The sequence below is a fragment of the Danio rerio genome, chromosome 13, assembly GCF_049306965.1.
Source record: "Danio rerio strain Tuebingen ecotype United States chromosome 13, GRCz12tu, whole genome shotgun sequence".
Lineage (NCBI taxonomy): Eukaryota > Metazoa > Chordata > Actinopteri > Cypriniformes > Danionidae > Danio > Danio rerio.
The window spans coordinates 52,238,460-52,261,500 of record NC_133188.1 but is presented as its reverse complement, the minus strand read 5'-3'; the positions used below and the strand labels follow the sequence as shown (position 1 = coordinate 52,261,500).

The window sequence follows — 23,041 nt, the reverse complement described above, 5'->3', positions numbered from 1 at the left end:
GTGTGTGTGTGTGTGTGTGTGTGTGTGTGTGCATGTGTGTGTGTGTGTTTTGTGACAAATCAGGACTCAAATCTGTATTATGACACAGGTATTACACGAAGGTGGTGAAATATGAGGACATTGCTGATGTCCTCGTTTCTCAAAAAGCTTATTATTCACACAGAATGAGATTTGTTCATAAAGTAAAATAGCACACAGTTTCCTGTAAGGGTTAGGTTTAGGGGTAGGGTGGGGTTAGGGAAATAGAAAATACAGTTTGTACAGTATAAAAACAATGGAAACATATGTAATGTCCCCACAATTTACAAAAACAAACCCATCTGTGTGTGTGTGTCTGTGTGTGCATGTGTGTGTTTTACCTGGGTGGGAAAGCAGGAGGTGTGCAGAAGGAGTGGGCTGTAGGAAAGTGCTGTTTTTTCAGGGCCTGGATGAGATTGGGTCTGTATTCAGGGTCCACACACCACAGAGAACCCTTGCCGTTCACCTAGCAGAACCACACAAACACACACACACGCAGGGTTAATGAGAGAGAACAGAAGATGAGTTCAGCACTATAAAGAAACACATCTGAGAGACTGAAAGCATTGCCTGTGTGCTGAAGCCTATAGGAGAAATAGTGAAAATGAGCTTATCAATCAAGTAATGAAGGCAAACATAAACAGTTTCAAACATACACCAAACACCAAACAAACCATATAAAAGTAATAAATCATTAAAATATAAATAATATATATATTTTTATATTTATTTTATTAAATTACAAAAACTATAGTAATATAATAAAAGTAATAATAATAATAATAATAATAATAATAATAATAATAGTAAAAACATTGATGCTAATATTGATAATAATAATAAAAAATTATAATATTGATAATAATAATAAAAAATTATAATATTGATAATAATAATAATAATAATAATTATTATTATTATTGTTATTATTATTATTATTGTTATTATATAATGATAATACAATAATAATAAACAATAATAATATTAATAATAATGACAATAACAATAATGATAATAATAATAATGATAATAATATAAATAATGACAATGATGATAATAAAATAATAATAAAATATAATAATAATATTGATATTAATCATAATAATAATAACGATGAAGATAATAATGATATAATTAAAATAATGATAATAAAATAATAATAAAATAGAACAATAATAATATTTATATTAATATTGATAATAATAATAATAATAATAACAACAATGATAATAATAATAATAATAATATTAACAATAACAGCAATAATATATATATATATATATAACAGCACTATAATAATAATATAATAACATCACTAACGAGAATTTGAGACATGGTGCCTAATTATAAAATGCGTGCCTATGCAAACGATCTAATTTTTCTCAAGCAAAACAAATACCATTGCTTCTGCAGCATACACTGTATAAAAGGTTAATAAACATAGAGAAAGCAGTGCAGAAGGAATAGGTGGAAGGAGAGGAGGAGGGCATTAACCTTGACTCACATTACAGTTACCAGCAGGCTCATAAACAGGAAGGAGGAAACACTGCCATGGCAACCGAAACCAGGCAGTGTCATCTGATACTGGCTCTGTGTGTCTCTTTCCTGCTTTCTCTGTCTGTGTGTGTGTGTGTGTGTGTGTGTGTGTGTGTGTGTGTGTGTGTGTGTGTGTGTGTGTGTGTGTGTGTGTGTGTGTGTGTGTGTGTGTTCTCCACTACACAGACGGACACTTATAGTTGAAGTCTAAATTATTAGCCCTCCTAAGAATTTTCTTTATTAAATATTTCCCAAATGATGTTTAACAGATTCAGGAATTGTTCCACAGTATTTCCTATAATATTTTTCTTCTGGAGAAAGTCTTATTTGTTTTATTTCGGCTAGAATAAAAGCAGTTTTTAATTTTGTTTTGACCATTTTAAGGTCAATATTATTACTGTTGTGATCAATTCCCTAAGTTTGTGGCAATTGCCAGTGGAGTTTCCTATATGGGAGTTACCTCTGAACAAACTCCAACTCCCAGAAACCCCTGCGCTCATCAACTCTTGCAACAGTTGACAATAATCCGGAAACTCACACACATACACAGCTGCTGCTCATCTACACCTATTACAAGGACTATAAATACACCTCAGGCTTATACACACATTGCTGAGTCTTGTTTACTGTTACATTACACTGCGTTTCCTTTGACTTGCTTTGCCGTGTTTTGCCTTACAAGTTGCCTTATGGTTAAGGTTAAGTTAGGAAGTATAGCTAGTCCATGCTTTTATGACTTCTAGGCTGGATTACTGTAATGCTCTGTTTGCTGGCTGCCCAGCATCCTCTATTAATGAACTTCAGCTAGTACAAAATGCAGCTGCCAGAGTTCTTACCAGACATCACTTTTTAGTAAAGCATACACTCAGTGGTTTGATACATGAATGCGCTCCATGCAGGTTTCTGTAGCTAGTTTATATACACACTATGAACAGCAGCTACGCTAATGATTCTCTTTATTCTCTATTTCCACCTGGGGATACTCATCCCGATGCCCTCAGACTATGCAGCACCACTGATTCGATCAAAGACCAGCGACGAGATGATCCCACGATTTCCATAATCCTGGACCAGGTTGTATCCTAAGCAGCTGCTGTGGCGGTCATGGAGGAGTGGAGACCATGAGACTGATTCCTGTGACGCTCCAGGGACTGACGAGTCTTCGCTGAGGTCCAGCTTCCAGCCTCCGTCCACTAGACTGCAGCTCTGCACAAGACGTTTAGCCAGAGGAGAAAGGGTCGTGCCCAACTGAGCCTTGTTTCTCTCAAGGTTCTTTAATTCTTCACTTTCACCAATAGGTCAAGGTTTTTTCCTCGCTGCTGTCGCCACTTTTGGGATCTGTAGAGCTTCACATCGATGAATTTGCTCTTCAGTGTTTGGACTCTCAATAGTGATTATTAAACCACACTGAACTGAGCTAAACTGAACTGAACTTAAACACTAAATACTGAACTACAGTGTTTCAATTTACTATGATCGTCTATGTGAAGCTGCTTTGACACAATCTACATTGTAAAAGCGCTATACAAATAAAGCTGAATTGAATTGAATTGAATATTCATCATTTAATTTTGAAGAACACCACTTGGAGACCACCCTCTATGTTCAGTTGTGGCCTGTATTTATTTTTAATGTACGCCATAAGGGTGTCAAAGCTTAACCTGCTGCCATGCAATCAATGTGCTGTGTCTTTAATATAATGTGATCACCCGAATTTGAAACTGAGATTTTTCAGGACCACACTCGAAACCAAGGGGTACGGAAATTTCCCAGAATACACCAGCCACAACAGCAGTATGGCTGCACACGGAAGTAAAGAGATCCACAAATCAGCATTTTTTGTTTTCACAACAAACAAACACATGTTTTAAAATATTAATAACCGTGTTTGTGTTTTACCGTCATAAAATAAAAACAGCTAGATTTCGCTATCTATAATCCATAATAATAACTCCTGTACAGCAGTCCCACAACATTCTGTCACTCGATGACACTTGAATACCCTGTCAGAAAAAGTCTAATGGCTGGGAATTGGCTTTTTAGGCCCAATCCCAATTCTACCCTTTAGCCCTTTCCCTTACCAGTTCCCTTACCCAATTCTCTTTAGCTTTAAGGCGCAGGACTAGGGGAAAGTGGTAGATAGCCCTTCGAACTGATATTTTTCAGAACCACACTCGAAACCAAAAGGTAAAAAAATTTTCCAGAGTACACCAGCCTCAACGGCAATATAGCTGCACCCAGAATCAGGAGTAGGGAAGGGCCAGTATAAGATTCTGACAGTATGATAACCTTGTATAAAAATATCATGGTTTCACTGTATTACAGTATTGTGATTACTGCTCTAAAATATGTTCTTTTTCTGTCTGGGTAAAAAAACTAAACTTTTTTTCTCCTTTGAACACAATATATTTAATTTTTTGAAAGATTTTAAATATTTTGGAGCAGTAAACATGTCAGGCTAAATAATTAAAATGAATTATTGACTTCTGCCGTCTTCATTAGTTTCAAAAACACTGATTTCTTTACAATTTCAAACAGCATCTTTGGATATCTTTTCTGCTGGAGATACTGTTGTCCCCCCCCCAAAAAAAAAAATTAAAAACGTGGGTAAAAATATCAACATACCTTAGGCAGTTTTACAGAAAATTTTGGCGGCTTTAAAACCTTGAATTATCCACACAGCGGTATACCTTTAAAACGGTTATCATCCCATGCCTAGTCAGGGTATCCACAAATTACTATTTCTTGTCATCATTACAAATTTATACAACAAACAAGCACATTTAATATATTCATAACCGCGTTCATGTTTTACCGTCACGCTTTAAAAAAAAAACGATAAAATAAAAACAGCTAAATTTCGAGATCTATAATCCCTAATTCATCAACGCTTGACAGAGGGCGTGTCTGAAGTTGGGGCTGATGCTATCATCCTAGCAGTGTCAGCCAATGAAATTAGTCAGCAATAGGCCACAGTCTGAGCTAGTGTATTTGCATACAGCAATCTGATTGGCTGACGCTTCTGTTGCCGCTTGAAAAATAGAGCAAGTCCCAACTTTTGCAGCGAGCAACGCCACTGAAGCGGCACTTACGGATCCACAATGCAGTTCGGCAACACCTGACATCACCCAATCAAAGTGAATAGGAAGCGTTGAAGCTGACTCCCCATGTGGATGGGGCATTATAATAACTCCTATACAGCAGTCCCACAACATTCTAAGACTCGATGACACTCGAATACCCTGTCAGAAATGTCTAGTGGCTGAGAATGAGCTTTTTACAGCGCATACTATCATGTTAATGCTGCCTTTTGTGTGTTTACATAGATGAATATGGCCACTGTGTAAATGCGCAGTACAGTTACAATCTTATTGCCATATTTGATTGTCATGATAATATAATATATGCCTTCAGCGATTTCCAGAAGATAAATACCAACAAATAACACAACTAGAATCACTACAGCAGTCGCGATCGTCTGATCTCATATGAAGCAAGAGATCGCGATGACGTGATGACGTGTGCAGGTGCTGTAGTGCTGTCCCACTTCTTAAGGGTAAACTTTGAAGCTCTTTCCGTTCACACTCTGTTTCAAGGGCCAAAGGGAAGGGGAAGAGGTACAAAAGTAGAATTGGGATTGGGCCTAAAACAGTGCAGAAATGATGCATTATTGCGCATAGTGTTTTTCATGGTAACAGATAAAAGAATGCCAAATTTTGTTTTGTTTTCGAATAGTGTCTAATTCGCTCTTAATGTAATATAAAAGGTAATTTCTCCAAGCCACAGTTTACATGTAGGGCAGGGGTCACCAATTTCGTTCCTGGAGGTCCAGTGCCCTGAAGGGTTTAGCTCCAACTTGCCTCAACACACCTGCCTGGGTGTTACAAGTACCTAGTAAGACCTTGATCAGCTTATTCAGGTATGTTTAATTAGGGTTGAAGCTAAACTCTGCAGGACACCGGACCTCCAGGAACAAGATTGGTGATCCCTGATGTAGGAGATTCCTTTTTTTTTTTTTCCAAAACAGTAGCAGTAGCTTCTTGGCAGAAGTTAAACAGTATGAGAGCAATCTATGCTGTGTATTAAACAGTGGTAATGGCAGGGCAATATTTTTACATAACATATTACACAGACACCCAGATCTATATATTATTAATATTTTATTATATTGGCTGGCGCAGTGGCGCAGTGGGTAGCATTGTCACCTCACAGCAAGAGGGTCGCTGGTTCGAGCCTCGGCTGGGTCAGTTGGCATTTCTGTATGGAGTTTGCATGTCCTCCCCGTGTTGGTGTGAGTTTCCTCTGGGTGCTCTGGTTTCCCCCACAGTCCAAAAACATGCGATATAGGGGAATTGGCCGTAGTGTATGCTTGTGAATAGGAGTGTATGGATGTTTCACAGTGAAGGGTTGCAGCTGGAAGGGCTTCCGCTGCGTAAAACATATGCTGGATAAGTTGGCGGTTCATTCCGCTGTGGCGACCCCGTATTAATAAAGGGACTAAGTCGAAAAGAAAATAAATGAATGAATTTTATTACATTACTAAATTGAATATTAAACATAATTTCTTTGCACTCCACTAGATGGGGGTGTTGACCTGGAGTTTTCATGCATGCAGTAAGTTAGTAAAATAAAAATGCATTTGATATATTTGCAATTAATTACAATAATTATTTACACTATAGCGCATGTGTTTGGGCTGTAGGGGAAACCGGAGCACCCGGAGGAAACCCATGCCAACACGAGGAGAACATACAAACTCCACACAGAAATGACAACTGACCCAGCCGAGGCTCGAACCAGCAACCTTCTAGCTGTGAGGTGACAGTGCTAATCACTCAGCCACTATGTCACCGCACCTTATCTTATAATATATTAAATAGCTATATTTATATAATACCTTTTAATATCATAACAAATGTAAAAATCACATTAATATTGTATCGTCATATAACAACGTTATATAACGTTGTTATATCATATAACAACATCTTAAGATCTTTCTATTGTTTCTGCTCACATCTAGAAACAAGAAGTGTCGCCGTGCTGTCAAACTGAAAATAAACTTGTTTATATTTTCATATTTTGCATTTTCATTTTGATTATTATTGTGTAGCTTACAATAAATTATTTTTTGGTCTATTACCTTGTAAAATAATAATAATAATAATAATAATAATAATAATTTAACCATTACATTTATCAGCTTGGACTATCATATTCTGTACAATAAAAATAAAAATTACTATAGAGAAAAATCTATAATAGAGAAAATACTATATTATAAATACTATAAATACTATAGGGAAAATATATAATTGCATTCGAGACGCTAACATTTTGTTCTCTAATCAGATGACGAAATGCACAAAGCTTCCTGTGAGGGTATGGGTGATAGAAAATACAGTTTGTACAGTATAAAAACAGTGGAAACCTATGGAATGTCCCCACGATTCATTAAATCAAACATGTGTATATGTGTGTGTGTGTGTGTGTGTGTGTGTGTGTGTGTGTGTGTGTGTGTGTGCGTGCTCTAAGGAAGGAGCCGTGACCTTGACTGAATTCCCCAGCTCTTCCTCTCTTATGTCATTTAAAAACCCCCATCACACACACTGAATACAATACAGAGCCGTGTGACTCCCTTATCACTAACACACTGCTTTATTTACACCATCAACAACGAGTTCACTTTTACATTCGAATCATTTTGATGTGAGATTGTCACTCTATTGCATTTGCTTTAAACTCATTCATTCATTCATTCATTTTCTTTTCGGCTTAATCTGGGGTCGCCACAGCGGAATGAACCGCCAACTTATCTAGCACGTTTCACGCAGTGTAGTGTATATATTGTAGTATATATATTGGGCGGAGCAGTGGCGTAGTAGGTAGTGCTGTCGCCTCACAGCAAGAAGGTCGCTGGGTCGCTGGTTCGAGCCTAGGCTCAGTTGGCATTTCTGTATGGAGTTTGCATGTTCTCCCTGCGTTCGCGTGGGCAGTCCAAAGACATGCAGTACAGGTGAATTGGGTAGGCTAAATTGTCTGTAGTGTATAAGTGTGTGTGTGAATGTGTGTGTAGATGTTTCCCAGAGATGGGTTGCAGCTGGAAGGGCATCCGCTGCGTAAAAACTTGCTGGATAAGTTGGCGGTTCATTCCTCTGTGGCCACCCAGGATTAATAAAGGGACTAAGCTGACAAGAAAATGAATGAATGAATGAATAGTGTATATATTAACTTGATTCTATACTTAGGAGCGGGTGCAGCCATTTCAATCTTTTTGGTTCGAGACGTCCGGTCTGCTTCCATTCATTTTTAGACGTTAAAAACAGCTCGTTAAGCCGCTTGATGTTGCAAACTGATGCTTTCTTACTTTATTATTCTGCTTTGTCTGTATAGTCATGAACACCCTTGTTTGTAGAGGAAGTAGTTTGACCGTATTATTCCTAGTCATCGAAATTCCTAGTCATAGAATCGGAAATTCTGAGTGCCTGTGTGCGAGTGCAAAAAATTGTTGTGTGCGACCAGTTTCTACTGCAAAATGTTCACCACATGTGCAGATTCGGGAGACATTCACAAAGAGTGCATCTCTGCACTTGAAACTCGAAACGCAGCGCTCAGGAATGGTTTAAAACAGTTGTCATGTCAACTTGCTGCAGTAAACAAAAGCCAAGTCCTTAATGCTTGCCCCGCCTTCACGCTCTTCTTATTGGTCCACTGCTCTAGCACTAAAATATCAGCTGTCAATCACTCAGTCTATGCCTTCTGGCTTGGGATGACAGAGAGAGCTACTACCACGAAAAACGGTAAAGCGCTGAAGATGAGAATGAAGATTACACTGACAGATTTTGTTTTAGAAACCATGACATCTAAAGTTACAAATAATGACACATCTTAGTAGTGATCATGTGCTGAATGGTAATCCACCATGTACACTTTTCCAAGAGTGGATAAAAGACTTCCGTTGCCTTCAAGTCCGCTATGAAAAGTCTGTGGGATGGAATTTTCAGGTAACTGTTTGCCACATCTTGCACAAGAGCTTCTGTTTAATCCCGCATATAATCGCCAGATGCTGTCCGCCGTGCAATGGCAGCTATATGTAAAATTTAACACCACGTACACCATCGCAAACGGGCTTACACTCATAAGAGTATTGCTAGGTATTGCTATTAACATGACCTACGCATATAATAAGTTACAGTATACGCCAAAAACATCAGTGCAATATCAGACAGCACCCGTGAGAACAACACAGTTATATCGTTAACAGATTCATTCATGTCAAGCAGTGTGTGCAGGGCCGGTGAGCGCTCCGTGTACCTTTTGGTCACTCAGTAATGTTATAAAAATCTATTTTCTTGTGATAACTGGATTTCGTTGAGACATATTTTGCTCACGCTTGCATATATATATATATATATATATATATATATATATATATATATATATATATTTTTTTTTTTTTTTTTTTTTTTTTTTTTTTTTTGCTTGTTAGTTTGATTACTGTTAATTTCAAATGCAACAAATATGTTTGTATAAAACTTGTAGTAACGGTGCCTATAAGTGCGACTAAATTTTGGCTGATGCACCTAAATTTTTACAGTTAGGAGGACCGGTGATACCAAGAAAAAAGGTTAATTTCGAGCCCTGCAGAAGTTGGGACTTTCTCAACTTTTCAAGCGCCGACGGAAGCATCAGCCAATCAGATCGCTGTATGCAAATAGACTAATTTCACGCGGCCGCCATTTTTAAAAGTGAAATCAAGGCTGCGGTGGGAAGAAACCTGGAAGTATCGTTGGGAGTTACACAGGAAGGTTGTGTACTTGGGTGTGTATCTTATCAGCCAAGAGAAATTGACACAAATTTATAGTTTCACCACCTTAATAATGTAATGAGTAATGAGTAAGTAAATGAGACCGGATGTCTCGAGCCAAAAATATTAAAATGGCTGCACCCGCTCGTACACAGAGAATAAGGTGAATAATCAGACTGCAGAAACACTTTGATTGACATTCTCCCTTTGTACGTTTTATCAGAGGGGAAAAGCCCCACCCACCGGTGACCATCTCTCCCTCATTAGCATATGAGATTAGTCCTGTTATGAATCTGCCACTATGCTGAGACATATGCTTTGTAGCTCCGCCCTCTTTTTAAAAAATGAGCAATCTCATTTGAATTTAAAGCGACAGTCGCCAAAATTACACAATAAGGATCAAAGCCTAAATGCAGCAGTCTAAAAGGGTTATAAAACATTATTTGTGGTGTATTTTGAGCTGAAACACACACACACACACTAGGGGTGTCACGATTTCGATTTTTAATCGAAATCGATCGAAATTTATGCTCAATTTCGATTATCGAATCAAAAAATAGAATCGTCGATGCTGCCACGCCCCCATATCACGTCAGCTTGGCTTGCCAAGCGGGAAAATAACAGGCTTGTTGAAGTGCTTGTTAAACTGCAGAAGCAGGAGACCCGTTGACAGAGCTTAAACCCTCTCCTCTTTCAATGAAGTTGCCGGTGTGAAAGCATTTTGGATTTCCAGTGAGTTATGTTGACAACGTTCGTGTTGTCGACAAAAAAAACACAGTTTTGCAAGCTCTGCTATGTACGTATTACGTACGGTTCGTTCGATAGACAACACCGGCATCGTGATCCTCCGCCCGCCCCCGTTGCAAATCCGCTCGAGAAAAGTAAACACTCAGGCCCTGTTTACACTGTCTTTGTTTTTAAATGGCATTTTAGAACGACAACGATTTGACATCCACAGTGGCGTGTAGCATTTCTGAGCAGCCCTCCTTCCTCTCTACCTCTGAAAATGCACATCACGTGACCACACAGACACAGACGCACTCGCAGCCATGCGCTCGAGACAGCAGGTCCAGGCAGTCAGAGGACTGCTTCAATCTTTCACTCACTTGTTCTTTGTCATTTTAGCGAACACCACAGATACTGTTGGCTGGTTCCTGTTGGTTGTGCGTCTTTTTTTACTGACGCCATTAATCCGACACAGATCACTGCCTATTCACGAGTCCCGCAGAAAAAGTGATTGACAGGTGGTAATTATGTGTGTATCTTGCCTTTATTCATTTACTGTATGATTTGTTTATGGGTAAAACAAAGATCATGCAGGTCAGGTAGTTTAAACGGTAGGCTACAAATAATTAATTGGTCATTAATTAATTAATTATTCATAATCGAAAATCGAATCGAATCGTGCCTTTAGAATCGAAAATGTAATCGAATCGAGGATTTGGAGGATCGTGACACCCTTAACACACACACACACACACACTCTAGAGACATCAGAGACTTATTTTACATCTTATTAAAAGAAGCGCTCACCTTCCCCAGGCTCTTCTCCACCTTGCGGAAGCACTTGTTGAGCGAGAGGTTGTGTCGCACCGAGTTCTTCCATCCAGTAGGGGCACTGGAGAAATATGGGAAGTGCTCCAGGATCCAGCCGTAGATGTCCTTCACTGGCAGAGATTTGCTGGGTGACTGTTCAATCGCCATATAAATGAGCAGAGAGAAAGAGAAGGGCGGTTTGGATTTCACTGAATCCTCTCCGTGTGCTGCTGCGGATGAAATGATGGCGTTTGCGTGATTTCCCTCAATGTCCAGGAGCGGGCCGGCGCTGGCCTGGGCTTCAGTGCCGCCGAGAGTGAAGTTCTGGAGCAGGTTTTCATGGAGCCAGTTGAGGTTGGTGAGCTCCTCGTCTGCGGAGCTGCGGTCCAGGCTGGTGGGCATAGGACTGGCAGCGCATTCGGCTTCGGGCAGTGACACACACACGCCACGCAGACATGAGAGCTCCGCCTGCACGCCCGGAGACTCCGCTTTCTTATCCGGCGACATCTCAATGATTGGACCCATTAAATCAAGGATGTCTGATGGGGGAATAGAAGAAAACAAGATTAGTTTATTTTGACAAAATGTATTGGCCCTCCTTAGAAATGTGTGTTATTTTGCTTTGAATAACTAACTGTACGAACATAAATAGTGACTGAGGAAAAGTATTATTCTGATGACAAGTGCAATGCTAAACAAATAAACCTGAGAAATTACTAAAGGAAAAAAGAATGCACAATATATCTGAACCATATTGATTATTGGCCAATATTGGTAATTTAGTTAATAGTGTAACAAATAAATAGTAATAAATAGTAATAGTAATAGTAATAAATAAATGTTTGAATGAATGAATGAATGAATGAATGAATTAATGAATGAATGAACGGATGCATTTATGTTTAAGTTAATGAATGAAAGAATGTAAAAAATAAATGATTGAATATTTGAATGAATGAATGAATGAATGTTTGAATTAATGAATTAATAATTGTACGTTTGTTTGAGTTAATGAATGAATGAATGAATGAATGTCTGAATGAACGATTTATTATTTGAATGAATGTCTGAAGGCAATAATGAATAGATGAATGTTTGAATGAATGAATACATTTGTTTGTTTGAGTTAATGAATGAATGAATGTTTGTTTGAGTGAATGAATGAATATTTTAATGAAAACTGTTTGAAGGAATGAATGAATGTCTGAAGGAAAGAATGAATGGATAAATGTTTGAATTAACAAATTAATTTGAATTAACGAATTGAATTAATGAATTATGTTTGATGTAATGAATGAATGTTTGGGTTAATAAATGTCTGAATGAATGAATAAATAAATGACCGAATGAATTTATGTTTGTTTGAGTTAATGAATAGATGTCTGAATGAATGATTGAATCCTATGTCTATGGGAAAGAATGAATGGATGAATGTTTGAATTAATGAATGAATGTTTGTTTGAATTATTCGATGAATAGGTTTGAGTTAATGATTGAATGAATGTTTGGGTTAATGAATGAATATTAAAATGAACGAATGAATAAATGTCTAAAGAAAAGAACAAATGTTTGAATAAATGAATAAACAAATTAATTTATGTTTGGGTTAATTAATGCCTGAATGAATGACTGAATGTCTAAATGGATGAATTTATGTTTGAGTTAATTATTGTCTGAATGAATGACTGAATGTCTAAAGAAAATAATGAATGAATGGATGAATTTATGTTTGAGTTAATTAATGCCTGAATGAATGACTGAATGTCTGAAGAAAATAATGAATGAATGGATGAATATGTGTTTGAGTTAATGAATGAATAAATGTTTGTTTGGGTTAAAGAATGAACTAATGTTTGAATGAATGAGTGTTAAAATAAATGAATAAATGATTGATTGAATGAATGAATGTTTGAATAAATTAATGTTTAAATGTATGAATGATTAAATGCATGAGTAATTGTATGAACGTTTGAATGAGTGAATGTTTAGATGAATGAATGATTGAATGAATGAGTGATTGTATGAATGAGTGATTGATTGAATTATTGTTTAGGTTGAATGAATGATTGAATGAATTAGTGATTTTATGAATAAATGAATGAGTGTTTGTATGAATGAATGAATGAATGTTTAGATTTTTGAATAAATGAAGTGTTTGAATGAATGTTTTAATGAATGTTTGAGTGATTGTATGAATGAATGAATGTTCAAATAAATGTTTGCTTGAACGAATGAATGTTTAGATTATTAATTGACTGAATGAATTATTGAATGAACGAATGTATGGGTGATTGTATGAATGAATGTTTGAATGAATAAATGTAAGAAAAAATAAATGTTTGAATAGATGAATGATTGAATGAGTAAGTGATTGTATGAATGTTTGAATGAGTGAATGTTTAAATTAATAAATGACTGAATGAATGAGTAATTGTCTGTCTGAATGAATGAATGAATGAATGAATGTTTGAGTGATTGAATGAATTAATGTTTAGATTGAATGAATAATTGAATGTTCAAACAAATGAATGATTAAATGAGTGATTGTATGAATGAATGAATGAATGTTGAATGAATGAATGAATTAACTGAGTGACTGCTTAAAAGAATCTGATAATCTGTTCTTGATTCTTGAAGACATGAATGGGCAGCATAAATCTGCTACAGCTGAAGGAGCAGCTCTTGTGTCTGAGGGTTCTTGATGTTTTGTGAGAGCGTCTGAAATGACCGGGTCTCATCCTCATCACCGCCCACCTCCTCACACACACACACACAGCTGCTAGTTAGTTAACTGTCCACTAGAGACTCCAAACCAGCAGAAAACACACATGCAGACGCTCATCCATTACTGAGGAAACGAGAGGTGACAGTGTTGCTTAGGCAACCCAGAGCATATAAAGGGCCGCTGATGGTTATTTGCATTTGTATGAAAGAGTTCAGAGGGAAATTTATAGAAAGCATGGTGAAATCGGCTTCCATCTGGACTGGATTGATTGTGTGTAGATGGAGATTGTGATCAGCATTATACTGATTCATATATTGGTGTGTTGTTTCAGGTAATGTGCAATTAAAGTAATAACGTAAAAGGTGCATTTAAATAAAATAAAGCCATGAATAAAATAAAATGAAAAAAAAATAGGGCGGCACGGTGGCACAGTGGGAAGCACGATCGCCTAACAGCAAGAAGGTCTCTGGTTCGAGTCCCGACTGGGTCAGTTGACATTTCTGTGTGGAGTGTGCATGTTCTCCCCATGTATGTGTGTGAATAAGTGTGTATGTGTGTGTCCCAGTGATGTGTAGCAGCTGGAAGGGTATCTGCTGTGTAAAACATGCTGGAAAAGTGGGCGGTTCATTCTGCTGTGGCGACTCCAGATTAATAAGTGGACTAAGCTGAAAAGAAAATGAATGAAATTAAATAAAATAGGGCAGCACAGTGGCACAGTGGGTAGCACAATCGCCTCACTGCAAGAACATCGCTGGTTCAAGCCCCGGCTGGGTTAGTCGGCATTTCTGTGTTGAGTTTGCATGTTCTCCCCGTGTTGTTGTAGGTTTCCTCCGGGTGCTCCGGTTCCCCTCACAGTCCAAACACATGCGTTTGCGAATCCCCACGACACCCTACGTCAAGAAAATAGTGCCGAATTCATGACAAATTTGTGTAATCTGACCGGGGCTTAATCGTGATGCTCGTCATAGACATCACGCGAAAGCTGATCGTGAAGGAATGCGTAGTCTGGCACATTTGTTACCCACAACAAGGCAAGATTTTATCAAGGAAACAAATTCGCATAATCTGACATCGCGACAATTGTAACAGACAATAAAAATTGTGTGTCTAACCGGGGATATAATCTTTGCCCAGCACTAGGGATGTAACAATATTGTCCGTCATACCGCAATAGTAATTTTTTTTCAATATTACCGTAGGCGCATGACTCAATAAAACTATATTTCTGAGAAAAGTTTGCTTAGGGGAATGAAGCAAACGGGAGGTAGCGGGAACTACAATTCCCATCAGCCTATGAATGGCCATCATCCTTTGCGGTCTGTTGTCACTACAGATCCAGTAATGCGGAAATGGAGTGTGCTGCTAGTAGCGGGGAAGAAAAAGAGCTGGAAATGATCGAACCTAAAGCGGGTTTTAAATTGGATGTGTGGAAGCATTTCGGTTTCTTTCTAATGCTAATTTGTATGTCATTGATATGTTGAGTGCTAAGGTAAATAAACACTTTTGGCACTTTTTTTTAGTCTTTTCATTAGTTTTGTTTTTCCTGAAAATTATTCAATAAATACCGTACAGTGCCATTCATACCGAGGTATTATCGTACCGTGAAATTCTGATACCGTTACATCTCTACCCATCACAAACTAAAAGCAAAATAAATTACTAATAAAAAAATAAACAAAAAAAAAACATAACGGCTAAATATTCACCGAATATCAAACTAAAAATTAAATCCTGTCGTTCAAAACCAATTTCTTTAATTTTTTTTAAATACACAGTTGAAGTCAGAATTATTAGCCCCCCTGAATTATTAGACCCCCTGTTTATTTTCCCCCCAATTTCTGTTTAACAGAGAGCAGATTTCCTCAACACATTTCTAAACATTATAGTTTTATTAACTCATCTCTAATAACTGATTTATTATATTTTTGCCATGATGACAGTAAATAATATTTGACTAGTTATTTTTCAAGACACTTCTATACAGCTTAACGTGACACTTACAGGCTTGACTGGGTTAATAAGGTGAACTAGACAGGTTAGGGTAATTAGGCAAGTTATTGTATAATGATGGTTTGTTCTGTTGACAGTCGGGAAAAAAAATAGCTGAAAGAAGCTGATAATATTGACCTTAAAATGGTGTTTAAAAAATGAGAAACTGCTTTTATTCTAGCCGCAGTAAAACAAATAAGACTTTCTCCAGAAGAAAAAATATTATCAGACATATTGTGAAAATGTCCTTGCTCTGGTAAACATCCTTTGGGAAATATTTCAAAAAGGAAAGAAAATTCAAAGGGCGGGCTAATAATTATGACTTCAACTGTATATATTGCAATTTAGAACATTTTATGTCAGAAACTAATGTTTTCATTTGCGTTTATGATAATGAAACACTTTCAGAAAAAAGGTACACAGGGTACAAATAATGTCCCTTAAGGAACAGTTTTGTATTTTTGTAAAAGTTGCACCCTATATGGTACAGAAAATACCTCTGAGACTGCTCTGTACCTTTGATGGTACAATTGAAATGGAGGTACACAATTGTTATCATAAAAAGTTGTTTATGAGTAAAAACAAAGACCATGTGGGTCCGATAGTTGAAATGGTAGGCTACAAATAATAAATTCGTTATGAATTAATTAATTATTCTTAAATAAATAATTAATTAACTTCCGCCTATGACGACGATAACATCATCCATCGCAATGTTTCACATTAGACACCGTACAATGCCAAATTGGTCAACATCGCCCAACCCTAGTAATGTACATAAAATTATATGAAAAACAGGGTTCTTCTAAAGATAAAACATTAGTATTGAAAATGAATAAACGCATATCTTGTAAAACTTGGCACAACTTTTGGCCAATTCTCATTTTGAACAACATTTTTGTCAAAAAAAAAAAAAAAAAGTGTCAACACTTCCTTTTTAAACTCTGAAGAAATGCCATCAGTAGCTAACAGATACAAGCAAAAACGTAATTTATTCTCAAACCCTTTACTACACACTGTAAATCCAGAACAACAGAGAATTCAAGTGCTCTTTCATTGTTTTCCAAAGCTGTATGCATTAAAAAAAGATTCATTGGATTTACTATTTTTTTTTTAAGGTAAGTGGTTGCAAACAATTTATACGGGCTGAATTTAAGCAAACAAATTGAATGTAGCAACGTTCAACTTAACTTGTTTGTTTAAATTCAGCCCGTATAAATTGTTTGCAACTACTCACCTTAAAATAATTGAGTAAATCTAATGAATAATTTTTATCAGAGCACGTCTCATTCAATTGTTTCAGAGTATCCTCTATAACTGATGGCCAACAGTTGGCCGGCCGTTAAGCCGAGCAGCACAAACATATATTCATGTAAAAAGCACAGATGAGCTCCAGCCGCTGCATTACGACAGAAAGCAGGTCAATGGCGTCGAGCGAATCAGCAAATCCCCGCCGTCTAGTCACAGCACGCGCAAATCCGTGTCACCATGACAACCGCGCTGTCAGTTCAATTAGGAGGGCGGATTAGACAGTGGATTGAGCGAGCGCAGGGAAAGTCCATCCGGTTAAAGCATCAAGCGGCATCACTCTCACATCACTCACTGACACCAGACGGAGGTTTCACCGCGCTTTTTTTGTAACCGCTCAACTAGGTCAGACAGGAGCAGACTGCCGAGGGTCATGCATTAAACAGCATCTGAGCAATTCCAGTGTTACAGATGTGACATTTGCAGTAAAAAAACTTAAGATTTAAAGTCACAGAGAAAGAATATGATAACATTAAATTGAAACATCTGTTTATGTGTGCCAAAACTACTAACCACAGAGTTCTGGGATCAGAAATATCAATCTGTAAACATTTATTTCGATTTTAAATGAGGAAAATAAGCAGGCGTTATGGATGTGACCAAAAAGTTAGTGAGTTTACATGTTATACAATATACTTTGTAGAAAATTCTGTGAATTAAACCGCACAACCGTAAAGAAATGATGCTCATCAAAAGCTCATGAGAGAACAAACACAGGGTTTCTGCAGGTTTCATTCAGTCAATTTTAAGACCACAAAGAATGAAATTTTAGGCTTATTTAGGGTTAAGATTTTTTTTCTAATGGCCCAGCATTATCATAAGGAATCATGTAAATGATTTTATTTTTTCCCCCTGATTAGGGAATTTAATTTGGGGAATTCGCTGTAAAATGTCTAACAGCTTGTGAACTATCTCTTAACAATAAAAAAACTTAAATCTAAAAATATATGGTTTTATTGAGATGTGTTGTTGGTCATTAGATTGATATAGGCCCAAACTGAGTAGCTTCACTTGAACGAAAATAAATTCAGAACCGTTTAAAACAATTAAGGATCTACAACTCAATATGTCAGTAAATGTAATACTTTTTAACGCCTAAAATTTAGGTTTTGAAATTTAAGACTTTTTAAGACCCAGCAAAAACCTTGAAACATGATTGGTTTTATTTATTTGACATTTTTGCATTAATGATGGGAAAGCTTGTTTATTGATGTGATATCTCTTTGTTATGGATGTGACGGATGTGAAATTGGCACTTGTGTGACTTTGGTAAATCAAATATAATTGTTTGAAAACATTGGCAGAGACATATTGGAGTATTTTTACAGTACTTTAACATCCTACATAAAAAAAAAAACCTACAAAGACTTTCGTTATTTTGGTGAAAACAGAGCAGAGTTCAAATTTGCATGGAACAGGGTTCATGCACATTTTTACTACTAAAATTCTAGGACTTTTCCAAAACTTTCAGGTAAATATTGATGACCTAATGTTTCATGTAATGTCTATGTAAATAATACAAAATGCATGTTCAAATTTATTACAGCATATCAAAAGAATGTGACAATGTATGTAGTTTATGAGTATTTTATACCTGTAAAGTAGTTTTATAAAATATCTTGTGTGAAAATTGAGAAATGTTATTATCTTATTAAATTAGCACAAATTAGCCTTTAGCACCCACATTATCTTATCTCTGTAGTAAGAGATTGTTTCTGGACATGACACTCAAATGTATCTTGAATTACAATTAATGCAGGTGAAAGAGAGGTGAAGCTGAAACTGCAAGTTGTTTTTTGCCCTAAACAGAGAATGTCAGGTGAGGGGATAGACAACAAAATTTTATTTTAAATTTACACAATATTCAAGTACACAGATATTTGTTAAACAATTTTCCAAGACTTTTCCAAAACATTTTGGGTTTATTTATTTTTCCAAAACTTTTCCAGGCCTGGAAAATGCCAAAATTCCATGACTTTTCCAGGTTTTCCAGGACCGTATGAACCCTGATGGAATGGCTCATCTAAGGAAACGCACAACACTGTCTGGCTAGATTTGGAAATGTCTAAAACACTAGAAGTGACATTCAACTACTATTAAAAAAAACATTAGTTGAGAACGACTCTTATGCCGAGTTCAGACTGCAATGATTTTAGCCTCAATTTTGACTCTGCAACAGTTTTTGAGAAATCACAGACAAATGCCTCAAACCACAGGCAAATTAATGTTTCAAATAAATGCTGTTTATTATTCTTTTTAATGAATCCAAACATGCACAATCAGTATAATCCAACACAAAAAATTATTCTAAAGAAATTACACTGCGTTATTCAGTGTTCAGTGCCGAAGGTTTACCTTTAAACAAGACATTGACCCTACGCACAAAGCTAAAATAACAAAGGAGTGGCTTCACAACAACTCTGTGACTGTTATTGAATGGCCCAGCCAGAGCCCCGATTTAAACCCAATTGAGCATCTCTAGAGAGATCTAAAAGTGACTTTCCACCAACGTTTACCATCCCACCTGACTCAAGAACTGGAGAGGATCTGCAAGGAGGAATGGCCCAGATGTGAAAAACTTGTTGCATCTTTCCCCAAATGACTGTATTAGATCAAAAGGGGGCTTCTACTCAATTCTAAGCGAAGGGTCTGAATGCTTAGGACCATGTGAAAACACAGTTTTTATTTTTTAATAAATCTGCAAAAATGTCATAAAGTGTTTTTCAGTCAATATGGGGTGCTGAGTGGACATTAATGAGGAAAAAAATAACCTTAAATCATGTTAGCAAATGGCTGCAGTATAACAAACAGTGGAAGCTGTAAGGGGGCTCTGAATACGTTCCATACTCACTGTATAGCATGAGCAGGACAGTCCAGTTCACTAACAAATGACTCTTATAAGTTGGCTCTTGAAATGAATAACACAAAAAGGCAGAAGTGTGATTTTGAGGTATGACTTTTCCCTGAATGAACTAAATGTGAGAGCATTTAATGAATCATTATCTGACTCGCTTACTAAAGCTACCATTAAAACTTTGGCTTCTTTAGGAAAAATGTCTGGCTTTCCAGTTGTTTTACTACAAACTCCCTCAGATTAAGAAAAGAGCAACTGAACTCAAACGCTCTGAAAGAACATTTGAACTTGAATCAAAAGGAAAACATCCTGCAAAGAGGAAAACGCCGTGGAGAGGCGGCTGGAAAAGAGCTGGTGGAGAATGAGTGAGCAAATGAAAGGTTGAGGAGTGCCATGGAAACAGTCAAATTAATAAATAAGTCATAAGCAGTGCATGATGAATCACAACTCGGAGGAAAGTGGAATTATCAGACATGTCAGGCAGCAACAGAACTGCCCGAATGCGTTACAGCAAAGCTGCATCCCTAAAGCCCCAAACACAAAACATAGAAGTCTTCCTTTGAAAGCTTTACAAAAAGTCAGACCCATAAAACAAGTAAAAGAAGAAGCACATCTCAGTACTCCAATATATACCTGCCTTATATTTATATAGAAAATAATATGAATAAAGGCATATGTTTAAATAACAGGGTTTCTGCAGGTTTCACCAAGTTAAATTTAAGACTTTAGGACATTAAGACTTTTTCAAATGAATTTTTTAAATGATTTTTTCAAATGGCCTAGATGGTAAAAAGTTTTATTTGCCTTATCAAAACAAAAATAAAACTATAGAAAAAACAAAACAAAAAGCGCTCTGGGGTAAGTTCAAATGTATGGTCGGTGCTCTTTGGGTAAGGGATTCATCAAATCTGCAACAAGAATCAGTCCAAGGCACTCGAGTGCCTTGGACTGATTCTTGTTGCAAAAATAAAACTATAATTAAATACATTTAATGATACAAGAATAAATTAATAATAAAAATATTAATATTTTAAATTAAGATTTGAAATATTGCTATTTTAAATAAGCTCTACGTATATCCATACATGTTTTTCCGAGATAAATTCTTTAAAATAAAAAATTAACAAATGTTTTTAATGTTTTAAAAACTATGATAAACCAAATCTATGTACAACAATCTGTCCAGATCGATGTCCTCAGCAGTAAATACATGGAGAACTTTTAAACAAATGTTATTATGTGGAAAATAATTAAACCATTATGATAAAAAGAGTTAAAAATGACCTTTTTAAGTACTAAGTTTAAAGTTTTATTGAGATGGATTGTTGGTGAGTGTATGGGTTTTGGCCAGATTGGGTAGCAATACATAAACAAACGACAATTAGGACCTGTTTAAAAAAAGATTTAAGACGTACAACACAAAATTTCAGTAGACTTAAGGCTTTTTAAGGCCTAAAATTTCGATTTGGGATTTAAGACAATTTAAAATAAATAAATACATTTTACAGTAAATAAAACAAAACTAAAAAAACAAAACACAAAAATGTTCTGTCATACAAGTCCCGATTGTTAAATTAGGTTTTAAAATAATACAAATGAAACCAAAGAAATAATGACACCAAAATATAGAAAAACTAAATATTTATTCATTCATTTTCTTTCAGCTTAGTCCCTTTATTTATCAGGAGTCGCCACAGCGGAATGAACCGCCAACAATTACAGCATATGTTTTATGCCGCTGATGCCCCTCCAGCCACAACCCAGTACTGGGAAACACCCATAAACTCTCACGTTCACACACATACTAATACACTACAGCCAATTTTATTCATTCATTCATTCATTTTCTTTTCGGCTTAGTCCCTTTATTAATCTGGGGTTGTCACAGTGGAATGAACCGCCAACTATTCCAGCATATGTTGCAGCTAATGCAGCAGATGCCCCTCCAGCAGCAATCCAGTACTGGGAAACACTCATACACTGTCACATTCACTCACACATAAATGCACTATGGCCAATTTTGTTTACCTAATTCACCTATAGCACGACTGTGGGGGAAATCGGAGCACCCAGAGGAAACCCACACCAATACGAGGAGAACATGCAAACTCCACACAGAAATGCCCAGCTGGGACTCGAACCTGCGACCTTTTTGCTGTGAGGCGACAGTACTAACCACTGAGCCACTGTGCTGCCCTTAAAACAAAATATAAAATGTAAAAAAATAAAAGCAAAAAAAAAAAAAAAACATGATGAACAAAATAAAATAAATGATAAAATCATCAAAATAAAATTTAAGCAAAATAAATAAATAAATAAATAATTTTAAGAAAAAAATTAATAAAAATAAATGTAAAAAATTAAGAAAATTACTAATAATCAAATAAAATGAAAACAAAATATCAAAACATAAAATATTGAAATTAAGATGAAAAAAACTAAATAGAATTTAAATAAAACCAAACTTCAAAACAAAGAAATCTGTGGATAAAAAAATAAAATAAAGTCTCAAAACACATCTCAAAATACCAAAATAAATAAAAAAATAAAACAATAAAATGATAATACAAAAAGACTATTTAAAATACAAAATATTACATTTAAAACAAAACTAAAAAGTAAAAGTTTATACAGTTCTGTTTGGTTCTCGACTCTGATTGGCTGATAGCTGTGAGATTTTAAAGTAAATATCAGCATTCGTACAACTTCTTCACCCGTATGTATTACTCTGCCAACACGAGTGGCAAGCAGAAGACTACAGTTTAACAAATACTGCAGCTGTTGGACAACATAATGTACTTTTGAGGCTTTTTTAGGTGAGAATGTAGTGGTTTAGATTGCAACTATGCAGTTTATTAATAAGGACAGTGCCTATTTTACATATTTACAATTTGGATGATTCAGCGTGTTGGCGGCCATCATCCTGCCATACCGAGCAGAGCAAAGACAGTTGATGTTCTGCCACAAGATGGCAACAGAGACTTATAAATAGAGACCTATTAGTAAGTCTTTACTGGAGAAAAACAGCATTTTCCCAGTGTAAATTTCAAACTACAACTGATCAAATCATTATAAAACAGGTAAATGACACCCTAAGTCAATCTCTTTCTTTTGTATGTTGTAGTGCTGTATTTATACCATAGTAGATCGGTAGTGTTTGCTTTGGCTTTTACGGGGTTAATTATTGTGATCTCCCGATTGCAACAGAGAATTACTGGGAAATCTCTGTAGACTGATGCCATTTCATGCCGTTCAGCCTTATCATTTT

The 23,041-nt window shown here is 36.2% G+C and overlaps 1 protein-coding gene across 2 annotated transcripts in view; it reads right to left on the bottom strand.

The window, feature by feature from the left end:
• foxn2a (forkhead box N2a) overlaps positions 1-23,041 on the bottom strand; it is a 74,598-nt gene that overhangs the window by 13,273 nt on the left and 38,284 nt on the right. For both annotated transcript variants that reach the window (XR_012388962.1, XM_073920349.1), the window contains exons 2-3: positions 10,895-11,436; positions 360-484 (exon numbers count right to left, since the gene is read on the bottom strand). Coding sequence is in view for 1 of the 2 variants with exons in the window: in XM_073920349.1 (XP_073776450.1) it covers positions 360-484; positions 10,895-11,422 (653 nt within the window). In the remaining variant the exon portion in view is untranslated. The remainder of the gene's footprint in view (positions 1-359; positions 485-10,894; positions 11,437-23,041) is intronic.